The 12,371-nt window shown below is 42.7% G+C and overlaps 1 protein-coding gene across 1 annotated transcript in view; it reads left to right on the top strand.

Moving 5' to 3' along the window:
* MARCHF1 (membrane associated ring-CH-type finger 1) overlaps nucleotides 1-9,326 on the top strand; it is a 548,248-nt gene extending 538,922 nt beyond the window's left edge. Inside the window, 1 exon segment of the mRNA XM_081136454.1 lies at nucleotides 5,732-9,326. Within this exon segment, the coding sequence (XP_080992580.1) occupies nucleotides 5,732-6,030 (299 nt within the window). The 3' untranslated portion in view covers nucleotides 6,031-9,326.
* The last annotated feature ends 3,045 nt before the right edge of the window (nucleotides 9,327-12,371 follow it).

A 12,371-nucleotide genomic window follows, 5' to 3' on the forward strand; every position in this document is an offset into this window, starting at 1 on the left:
TGCCTTGTGTATGTATGGAAGAACAAAGGCCTTCCACACACCCCACCTTCCTATACCCAACACACAGCCTCATGACTCAAGTGTTTTCCTAGCAGTCAAGGGCAGGCACGATAGCCAGAGACAATATTTGTAAATGTCTAACTTGGAGAATCATGTTTGCCCAGGGTAGCCTTGCCTCTCCCAGCGGCCACCCTGAGCTGTCCAGCTCCACGAGCCTGCGGGCTCTTCCTGCGCCCCGCTAGCCAGGTGTGCAGGAGCAGCTGGGGCGCCCCTCCTAGACGTGACAAGAAGCAATCCCGTGTCGGGTCAGACCCCTCTCTTACATTCATTTACTCAGTGCCTCTCCTGAGACGTGTGAGTGGAAAGTGATCATTTATCCTACAGTGAACTTGACAGTCTCAACTCCAGCCACCAGAATCTCTCCAGTGCCCAAGAATCCCATGACGCCATGCTTCCTCCCACTTACCCCACTCTGCCCGCGCATTCCCTGGTCCCCTCGGGAGATCCTTATGTCTCCAGTTGTCATTTATTTCTACGCTGATAACCTTCCAAATGTATCCCCAGCTCGTACTGAACCCCCATCCTGCACCCGCCTACCTTCTGTAGAATGTTTCTGTTTAAAGGCCTCCCGGGCACCAAGCTCAGTGTGTCCAAACTCATCCTCTGCCGCTTCTCACTCTGACACCCAGGAAAGGCATCCTAACGCCCAGCAAACAGATCCGGCCGGGCTTCCATTCCTCATCTCCTCCCTCTGCCTCTTCCACCTTCAGTCAGTCGCCAAGTTTCGTGCGTTCTGCCTCCGAGGCCTCTGGAATCTGTCCCCTGTCCTTCCCCGCTGCCACCATCCCTGTGCAAACTATCCTGTCATTTGCTTGAAAACTGCAATAGCTTCCTAACTAGGCTTTCTCTAGCTTTCCCCTTTCAGCCCAGGTTCAATAATGTGCACCCAGCAAACTTACAAAATACAAATCTGACCATATCCTATCCCTAATTAGCTGTTATTCTTTTTTTTAATTAATGTTTTTATCTTTACTGTTGAGAGTATTACAGATGATCCCCCCTTTCCCTCCCCCCTGACTCCCTCACCAGGTCCCCGCCCCGCCCCAGGCCCTAACCACCCTATAGTCTGTGTTCATGGGCAAAATATACCCCAGACTCTTTAATGGGTCTCTGTGCCCCCTCCCCGCCATGACTTAGCTGTAGCCAATTATGCTGAACATTTGTCAGCTCCCCAAATCTACTTCTGACCCTTGTTCAGCTCTGCCCTCTACATGAAACATTTCCTCCCAGCTTCTCGTGTCCGCCCCCACACACTTAAATACTCACCCACTCGCTCCGCTCCCTAGCCCCACTCAGCCTGCAGTTCACCTAAAACTTCATTCCCTCCGGGAAGCCTAATTCAGCTTCCCCAACTAGAATCACTGTTACCAGAACAGTGGTTCTCAAAATGTGGTCCCTGGACCAAGAGCATGAGCATCTCCTGGGCACTCATGAGAGACATGCAGATTTGGGCCTCTCTCCACCCCAGACCCATGAGTCAGAAATTCTGAGGCTGCAGCCCAGCAATTAGCAGTTAAGAAGCCAAGTGACTGTAATGGCCCAAAATGTGGAGAAGCAGGTGTGCCCGCAGCATCCTGCACTTACCCCCTCCCCGGCCCTTTACTCCACCTTGATTGCATAACTGGGGGAGTTTCTGTGCCACTACAGCACCTGAGTCTTATCCCCAGAGGTTGAGATTTTATGATCCCTTGCGTGACTCTGTTGTGCACCCAGGCCGAGGAGCTCTGCCCCACCAGGACACACTATTGGAGTGGCTCATTTAACTGTCTCCCTCGCCGGTGGCCTCTGAGCGCAGAGCTGGCCCAGCCCCAGGTCCTGCCCACATCCCTGGTGCTGAGGGCTGTGCCTGGGTCCTGCTGGCCCAGTCAGTGTCATAGAGGCAACAGTGAAGTGTGAATGCCTAATACCCAAGCTTTCCCATCCTTAGTTTTTCTTTTACTTCATTTTTACTTAATATTTACTTCATCTTTTACTTAATATTTACTTTAAAAAAAATTTCTCCTTTCTCAATTCTGGGTGTTTGGAAGATTTGAGAAAACAGTCTCCTCGTGGGCTTGCTCAGATCCCTTAGTCAAGGGTCAACTTTTGGCCGTATACTTTTTTTTTTTTTAAATATATCTTTATTGATTTCAGAGAGAGGAAAGGAGAGGGAGAGAGACAGAAACATCTATGAGGAGAGAGTCATTGTTCAAGCCCACAACCGGGCATGTGCCCTGACCGGGAATCGAACCCTGATCACCTGGATCCTAGGCCGACGCTTAACCGCTGAGCCACGCCCAGCCGGGCTTGGCCGTATACTTTTAAAAATTATTTTCAGTTTCTTAAAAGCAAGTGAAAAGGAGATGACTTATCTTTGGCGTTCAGAGATTTGGAATAAAGAAGATATTTATCAAGCAGCAGTGCCCATGGCTATTTCTTCAAAGCCACTTGCCAGGGAGACAACTCCTAACTCATGTACTTTCGAATGGAAGCCGTAGTGATTTTTGTAAATGGTACCCTGCGTACTTATGTTTAAATTGCATTTAAAACCTGCCTTCCCAAAGTATGGGTGGTGAGGTCAACTGTATGCCTTGTTATTATTTTAATCTTCCTTTGGCATTGGGACTGTGAGTGCCGACCCTGAATTTACTTGTAAAGTTTTCGAAAAAGCGCTGCATCGTTTCAAAGTCAACATATTTTCCATCCATCTTAGAAACCTTCAAAAGTGTTTCAAGAGGAACAAATTGTCCTTCCTCAACCAGAATTGAGGTTGAATATAAAACAGCAAGATCTTTTGAACTGTAATTACAATCCTGCAGGGAAAAACACTAAACAAAAACCTTCTTGTTTTCAAACGGTTGTTCTTTCAGATTAAATATGCACGATGCCCCCGACAGCTCTCACCTCTCTTTCTCTCTGTCACCTGTGCAGAGTAAAAAATATGAAATACATGGTACTTGAAACTTTAGCATCCTGAATTACCCAGGTTGCCAACCCTAATTTGAGAGGACAATTGCTCTTTGTACCTTATCTTTACATATTCTAGAAGAATGCTCCAGTATACTATTTGTGTGTTGAAAACAAAACACAGACCAAGAAAAAACAATAGTTTTATACTATCTATTAAAGAGACTGTAGGTACAGATTTAATGTTGCCCCAGAATTATCTAAATGTACACACCATAAAAGACTAGCATAACCAATTGATTTCTTTCCCCTCGCCTGACTCCCTTTGAACCTCTGCATATTTCCAGGGCAGGGGCCATGGTTCGTTATTTAGAGAGCGCCTGGTATTGATAGAGGCTCCAATATTGTTGCCGGCTGTGGCTGAGTCCAGCAGATAAGAGCTGTGGCTCTGAACATCTGTTTAGAGAATGTTGAAGATCACATCTCTGCCATCCATATACTATTTTTTCAGCATTATTGTTTAAACTATTCCTTTTTAAATGAATGGCATCTGCTGTTATTGTTAACAATCCAAATGTGATAAGCACTGATTTGGGCTGGTTGTCAGAGGCCAGGGTTCTAGTTCCACCTTGGTCACTGGCTAGTTTTCATGAGCAAAATGATTAATCACGCTGAAGCTCAGTGTCCTCATTTGTAAAACTAACCCTAACCTCTAAAGGTTCTTTTTATGATTCATGTTGCAAAGACATCATGAACCTGACCTTACCTCAGATCTATTGAAACATTGTGTTTATACAATAGGGCATGTATATCATACCTTTTACTCACTGTATTGCCAGTGATACAAGTCAAGGAAAAGGTTATAAATACGTGAAACAGTTCCTTCCTTCCTTCCTTCCTTCCTCCCTTCCTCCCTTCCTCCCTTCCTTCCTTCTTCTTCTTCTTTCCCTTTCTTCCTTTCTTCCTTTCTTCCTTTCTTCCTTTCTTCCTTCCTTCCTTCCTTCCTTCCTTCCTTCCTTCCTTCCTTCCTTCCTCCCTCCCTCCCTCCCTCCCTCCCTCCCTCCCTCCCTCCCTCCCTCCTTCCTTCCTTTTTTTTTTTTTTTTTAAATATGACACCAACTAGAGAGAAGCAACCAGGATAAAAGCAAAGAAGAAAACCACCTCCCAGCCCTACCACTCACACTCACCAATATACAAACACATTTGGTAACTGCATCACCTAAGCACCCAGCCAAAGAGGTTCCAACTTAACAATGAGATGCTTTTTCTAAGTCTGCATTGTTCCTGCTGCTGGGAAATGAGGCAAGTTCTCCTCTGCAGTTTGGAGATGTCGAAAGGCTTTTTAGACCCACTCCAGGTGCCCCCGTCACAGGACCGGCTATAAGATATGCAGGATACTGAAAGAACCGGACTTTAAGAGCTGGAAGAGACCTTGGAGGTCCCTGTTTTAAAGATGAGTAATAAGTGATTTGCCTCCTCCGCAGCTATATTGTAAACACCCACCTGGGAGCTTGTGGTTTACCCAGTGGGACCTCAAAGAGAAAACAGAGAAGCAAGGCGTACAGGTGGCTCAGCATGTGTCTCCAGTGGAGAGGGATGGGGACCCTAGTCCCTTACCAATGAAATGGATTTTCAGAGAAACAATATCGCTGGGAAGTCAATGAGCCTGAGAGGGGCTGGTGGGTACATCCCAGCTTACAAGCCATTGTCCTTGTGGCCTGAAGGTTGGGCCTAAGTGTCTCCTAACAAACACAATACACAGAGTTGCCACTTAAGCATTTCGGAACATTTTAGTTAACCTTTGGTGAGATTTCTGAGCTTTTCCCATGAAGGGAATTAGAATTGCAAGAGCTGCCCAGGGGCACAGGGTGAGGGGGTGTAGTGCTGACGAAATGCTAGGGGCTTGGCTGGCAGGGAACCGGACTTTCTCCTTCCCAGGACTCCTGGTTTTCATTGCCTAGTGTCCAGGTTGGCAATGATTGAAGCCCAGTGAAGTTTAAAAGGTTAATATAGGCACCCATGAAAGCTGTGCTCTTAATCTACAACCGATTAAGCCAAAGACGTGCATTTAAATCACTCAGATAGCAACAAGTTACATTCTTATAGCACTTTCTGTATGTCAAGAACTATTCATTCACTTAATCCACACTAAAAACCCCATGAGGTAAGTACTAGTATTGCCTCCACTTTTAAGGGATGTATTAGTTATCTTTTGCTGTATAATAAACATATTAATATGCTTACATCGATAACATGTTTAGATGATACTATTTTGACCATATTGGGGGGGGGGAAGTAGTGGTTCTCAGTAACAAAAGTATGTACCATCTCACACATCTCCCTGTTACTTTACCTTGTTAAAAGGATTTTAAATTCTGATTCTTTCACTCAATATGCTTACTATTCTCCCTTAAAGATTTAGCTACAAGGAATAAATGTCGAAGTATCCAAAGTCTAATGTAGTTTCTGATCATCCCAGGTGGTACTTGATAGCAGGTGGAGAAACGTGAGAGCTCGTTAGAGTGGTAGGTAAAAGAATTTTTTCCTATACAATTTTAACAACAGCTTTGGAATATTTGAAAGCAATTAAGCAATTCAGGTTATCATTCTTCTCCACATAATTTTGCATTTATGTAGCAATCTATTCCTTACCCACGAAATTTAGCAGGCTGGCAAGGCTGCTAGAAGGAGTCATAGGGAAAAAAAAAAAAATTACCAATCCATTGATAACAACATGGTGATAACATTCTGTTTGGGTTTTTTTTGTTTTTTTTTTATTTCAAAGGTGTCCTTGAATGGCCATTTTGGACAAAACTGGTTGTGGTGGCCATCGGCTTCACGGGGGGCCTGGTCTTCATGTACGTACAGTGTAAAGCCTACGTCCAGCTGTGGCGCAGGTTGAAGGCCTACAACCGGGTGATCTTTGTGCAGAACTGCCCAGACACTGCCAAAAAACAGGAGAAGAGCTTCTCGTGCAACATCAACACGGACACCAAGGACGCGGTGGTAGTGCCTGTGTTACCTGCGGGTACAAATTCGCTGCTGCCCACAGAGGACAGCCCTCCGGAAGGGATACCCGTGTGACGGGTGCAGCCCGGTGGGGGAGTCTCTTCCCTGGAGAACATCTTTCCAGCCCTCGGCCACTGCAAATGACAGAAGCAATCCCGAGTTACTCTCTTTGTCTCCTCCCCTTTCTCCTGCTGACTCATCTTCCCTTACTTGGCACAAAAAGAAAGGAGGAAAAGGCGGTGACCGACCAGGATCCCGTGAAGCAGAGTCTGCGGTGGGACAGGGACATGTGAAGAGAGAGCTGAAGAGTTCATTTCTGAAACGGCCAGAAGCCACCTGAGCAAGGAAGACTTTTAGGCAAACATTCCTCATCAGACGACAGGGACACAGGATCTTCATGGTAGCAGGGGAGGGGTTAAGCATACAGACTTCAGCTGAAATGTGTGTTTCATCTAAGGCCTCGAAATGTTAACCGTCTCGTCTAGAAATAACAGTGGGTTTTAGGCTTGGAACTGTCCGTATTAGGCCTCAGGCACATCAGAAGCAGACTCGGGGGGCGCATCTTTGATCCTCTCACCTCGACAGAGAGCAGAATTCTATACGGCTAGAGTACAGTCCAGTTGTTTTGACAGATGGTGTTTTTAAAACAGGTGCAGTAAGCATTATTGAAGATAGTAATACTTGGAATTATATTTAAATCATGAACAAAAGATTTTCAGAGATTTCCGGAGCGGGGAGGTGTTATTTGGCTGTTAAATACCCATGGAAGTTGAAATTAACTATCATATTTAATCTGCACCCTCTAAAACGGTGAAGTCTAACGGAAATATAATGTGAGCTACTAATGCAGGCCACATATGTAAATTTAAAATTTTTCTAGGAGCCCCATTGGAAAATTTTAAATAGGTGAAATTAATTTTGATAAATGTATTTTATTTAACACTATATATTCAAGTTATTGCAACATATTATTAATATTAAAAATTACTGACCCTGGCTGGGTAGCTCAGTTGATTAGAGCATCATCCCAATATGACAAGGCTGTGGGTTTGAAACCCGGTCGAGGCACATACAAGAATCAATCAGTGAATGCATAAATAATAAGTCGAACAGCAAATCGATGTTTCTCTCAAATCAATAAAAAAATTACTGAGATTGTTTACATCTTCTTTTACAAACCAAGTCTTCAAAATGCAGTATGTGTTTTATCCTTATAGCGTATCTCAATTCAAATTAACCATATTGGCTAGCACAGCCCTAAAATTGGAGACGAAGCCTCTGATTCATTCAAAGTTTAAACATTTCAAAACAGCTTAATTCATTCTTTTACTCAAAGTCTCACAAACGTTTTAATTTTCCAAAGCATGAAATTAATCAAGTATCCTGGTTGAAAAGTTAAATGAAGTCACTAAAGAGTGAAAAAATAAAAGTATAGAAAGATTAAAGCAATCTGCCTGTGGCAATGTTCTGGAAGTAACTTGCTCGCTATGATGAAGCACTCATGATAGGGAAAATAAAAACTAAATATTTTATGTCAAACGTGTAGGGCTTTTTAAAAAAATCCATATGAGGTGTCAACTAGGCAGATAAATAGTTAAGAATTTAAGACTCTGTTTTTAAAAGCTGGCAGTATTCCCCTTGCTCAGCTGGGACACAAAAATATTGGACGGATTCTGTGATAAGTAATAAATTGAGCTGTTTAGGTTTGACAGTTCAGTTGATTGTTGTGTTCTTTGCATATTCATGTAAAACTGAAGCGTGAATGATGCTGCAGTGAGCTAGATTAATGACTGTAGATATAGCGGCCTGTCAAGGAAAGATGTCTTACATTTTAAAGAGGTGATTTATTTTTGTTAGCTGTCATATTTATTATTGTGAAAAGGCGACCATGATGGCTATGAGAACCAAAGCATGGGTACTGCATTGCACAGATCGGGGGATCGCATTGATGCACTTTGTAATGATCCATGGGCTTGCTCTTCACAGATTATCATAGGAAAAGGGAAAGAGAAATAACCTTTTAATGAGAAAGACTATATGAATATTAGTAGTGGCTGACACCGAGGCCAAATAGCCCTGCTTCCTAGAATTAAAGGGAAACGATGTCCACTGTGTGCGTGTGTGTGTGTGTGTGTGTGTGTTCATGTATATACACGAGAAAAATGTTCTGGGTCAGGCAGGAAACATAAGGTTTAAAACTCGTCTTTCTGAAAACTTACTGTAGAGACGTGGAATAAAGGCACAGGGAAAACAAAGTTGAGGTAACTAAACTGGACCAAAATTTCTGTACAAGTAAGGACATGAGCAGTGTCATAAAAAATAAGAACCTTAAACAAACTAAACCCCATGCCCCCTCACCCAAGGGGTTAACCCTGATTCAACTGAACTGTTCAATTTCCTAAGCTGCTCACTAACCCATGTTTCCTGTGGTTTAGAGATGGCAACGTGTTGTTTACAAACATTCCTGGGCAGAAAAATCTAGTCACCAGCAAACAAATGATTTCTTTTGTTTGCTCTGGAAGGAAAAGGGTTGTCACCACCAAAAATACTGTTCCCATTCTGTGAAGACCTAAGCAAGATAGTAAGTGCACAGCTCATGTCGCAGTGGTAGGTGACTGGCTAAAAGGAGGCCTCGCGTACCAAGGGCTACCCTCAACACTAAGAAAACATATCTAGGATGGAAAGGAAAGGTAAGCATTACTGTATGGATGAAAAAAGATGACAGGGTATTGTTTTAAAACCAGACCTACATTCTCAAAATTAACTTGTACAGGCTCTTTCTTTGAAAAGAGAAAATATAGCTCCCCAGCAGGTTAAAAGTCGGCATTTTATTCTGCTATTCTTCTGACCTTTTTGAACCCTGAACTCTGGAATTTAAATCTTTTTAAAAGGTTTTCTGCAATGGCTGTTTATGGTTCAGTCTAAATTACTGTGTGCACTTGAAACCTAATGTTATTTTCTTCTTATGTTCTGGGTGGCAATGGTGCATTTTCCCTTTCAGTGGAAGGATTTGGCTTTGTGATGATTGTGTGGACTGGACATACTCTTCAAAAAGAAAACCTGCTCTCCAGGATGACAATTTCTTTGAAGCATGTTTCTTTGCTCATGAAGGAAATAAAATGGAATTGAAACAAAGGACTGAAACTGGAGAATGAGCTTACAGTTCTGTTCAAAACTTCAGCTTTTTAAAATCATGAATCAATACCATACATCGCACACATTTATGCTGTTAAATTTGTTAAAGAACTGCCACTTTTATTGTATAGGATCAAAGATTAAATTGTAATGGATTGAGATTAAAGTATCTTTTTTAAAGTGAAGCCCAAAGGGCTACGAAGCTTAAGTACAAACACAAATGGAACCAAAATGAGAAAAAAAAAAAAAAAAAATCAAACCCCAAATGATCCCATCAACCTGGGATATAGTGATGGAAAATTGAAAGAAAATAGGTATATATGCTGAAGGAGTCTTTCAAAATGCCTCAGGATTCAATCTCACTGAGCTGCTGTGACGTGATTATAGTCCTGGAGAGATGGCCTTATAGTTACATTTATCTTGTTTTGCAAAAGGTCCTTGGGTACCCCTAAAACAGCTACTCTTGAGTTGGAAAATTAGCTCGTTAGAGCAATGGCATCATTACCATCTGGGGATGAGGTGGGGGCAATTATTCCATCTGCCTGACACAGTTTACCTTTCCTTGCCTTGCCGATGGATATTTTGGAACAAAGTGGAGCTCTTAAAACTCATGATCATCATTATTGTAGTTGTTATATAGTAACTGTGTAGGACTCACACTTTAATTAAGAAAGATGAAAACCTTTTTTCTTTCCTTAAATCAGCCCAAAGGTGCTATTTTACATATCGATACAGTTGAAGGGGTGTCCTGTTATTTTGGGCTGAGTGTTTCCTCCACCTCTAAAGAAAGCCCACTTTGAGATTGGATATCGCATTAAAACAAACAAGAAACAATTATTTTAACTGTGTGCAATTTTTGAGATTGAGCATTTGTACTTTTTTGGTTTTACCTAATTCTCTTGCATTAATGACTTACTGTTTTGTGAATAATGTGTAAAGGCAAATTAAGGAGAAGAAAATAATTATCTGTGAAAGACAGACTTTGTATATTAAACAAGTGACTCGTACCTTTGTGGTGGTTTCTATAGTTTTTTGATGAACTTACCAGGATTTCTGCTGATTTGTATCTGCAACATCCAAACAGGCTTATTATTCAGATTTTACTCTGGTCTGGGTTTTTAAACAGGGTGTGAATGTATTTATAATTATTCTAAGGCCCACATACACTGCGTAACTCATGACATTGTAGAACAAATAAACAAGCATTAACAAGGGAAAACCAACAGAAATAATCTATATAAACTTTCAAACCCTGTTTTAAAAAAACTTTTAAAAATAGCAATATAATATAAAGAATTTTCTCATGAGTAAAAGGGTTTAGATATACAAAATAATGTTTTTTCTACTCAGATAATAGAAGAGTAGATTTAGATAATTTCATAGATAAATGCTAAGAGAAAAGCTTTGGAATCTATTTCTAATCTAGGAGGTGTAGTGATTAATGAGGAAGATGTTCCTCTCCGAAGCCCCAACTTCTAGGCCAGAATTCAGGGTGAGCAGACTGCCTAGCCCAGGGTGCCTACAGGACTTTCCATTAGACTGCAAACTGTATGAACACATTCTCTCGACAAAGTGGATGCCTGAACTTAGTCTTCTCCCATCTCCCAAATTACAACACATACTCCTGCATCACAAATCATTGTTACTGTGTGTTCAGCTACTGATCCTAAAACAGAGAGCTGTGGTTGATATAACATGGGCAACAAGGGTGTGGGTAGAGATCCTTTAACTCAGGGGGATGACAATGCAGGCAGAGAAAACAGCAAATGCCAAAGTCCCGAATGGGAAATGTCAAGCAAGTTTCCGCCAGTAAAGAAAACACAAGCCTTTGTTAGGGTCAGACAGTTCATTACTTAGAGATAGCAAAAGGAACTCCAGAGCCAGCTGTCCGTGAGTCCCTGCCCCAAGGAGACACAAAAAGGACCAGATGACAGGATAATGGAACAGAAGGGCTGGGCCCCTCACTGAGGTGCAAATTCCTTGTGCAGCTGAGCAACTTTATAGCCTGCAGCCACACCCTGAAGAGATGGCAGGTGGAAAACTCCTCCTTTATCAGAACCCGGGAGGCAGAGACAAACTGGGCCACAGGTCCTCCCTGGAAGATAGGGAGGCAGATGTGAAGTGGCCTGTGGCAGTTTCTCACAAGCATCCCATATCCTGCTCCCCGAAGTTCACACGGTGTCCCTCTAGAGCTCAGGTTAGCTGTGACCCAACCCAGCCCACATGGACTATGGACACACACACACACACACGCTCATCAGGGTGCCAGCACGGAGCTGTTCCACTGTGGGAAACAGCTTGGATATTTCAGGAATGGACAGAAGGCCAGTGTGGCTGATACAGTGAGCCAAGGGCTAGGGAAAACAAGCCGAGGTTGGAGACGCGGTCAGGAACCCTCTCAGGCCTCTTCGGCTGTGGTATGGAACATGAATTTCATTCAAAATGTGACGGGTGGCACTGTAGGTTCATCAGTTATAACAGGTGTACCACCCTGGTGGGGGATGTCGATACTGGGCGAGGCTACGAATGTGTGAGGGCAGGGGGTGTACAGATCTCTCACCTTTCCCTCAAATTTGATGTGAACCTAAAACTGCTCTATAAAATCTTCTTTAAAAAGTGATTAGAAACAAAATTATATCACATCAAATAAACAAACACACCATTAAAAATGTGATGGAAAGATACTGTAACAACATTGAACAAAGGCGTAGCCTATTACCATGTACATTTTTAAGTGAGCAGCTCTGGAGAACGGACTCAGCAGAGCACTGATGGCTGTGAAGGCGTCAGGAAGCCACTGCACACAGTGCAGCCAACGGCACAGTGCCTCAGGGAGCGTGAAAAGTGGAGATGGCCTGACATGGGGGGATTTGACTTTCTTTTTTGGAAACAGAACCAGAAACACCCACTAATTAAATCAGACTGGGGGAGGGCAGGGAAGAATCGAGGATGATGTATAGGCATTTTTCTGGCTTAAGAGATTAAGTGAAAAACGTGAGGAGAATCAAGGTTCCTGAGAAGGCAACGGGGAGTGGGAACCAGAACACGAGTCACAGTGCTGGCCTGTGAAAGGGGAACAGCTACTACAGTCCATTAAATTGAAAGAAACTAAGTTTTTATTTTCTCAATTAGGTATAAAAAGTTAACAGCTGAACACGGGAAGGTAGTATTAAAGTCAAGCTAGAAAGCATGAAAAAGTAGTAAAATAATTATCTCAAAGCTAGAAAATGAGCTTCTTAGGGAAACCCAGTAAAATTGCTAAGCAGTATTGAGAACCCGCT

This window comes from Miniopterus schreibersii, assembly GCF_964146895.1.
Source record: "Miniopterus schreibersii genome assembly, chromosome: 4".
Taxonomy (NCBI): Eukaryota; Metazoa; Chordata; class Mammalia; order Chiroptera; family Miniopteridae; genus Miniopterus; species Miniopterus schreibersii.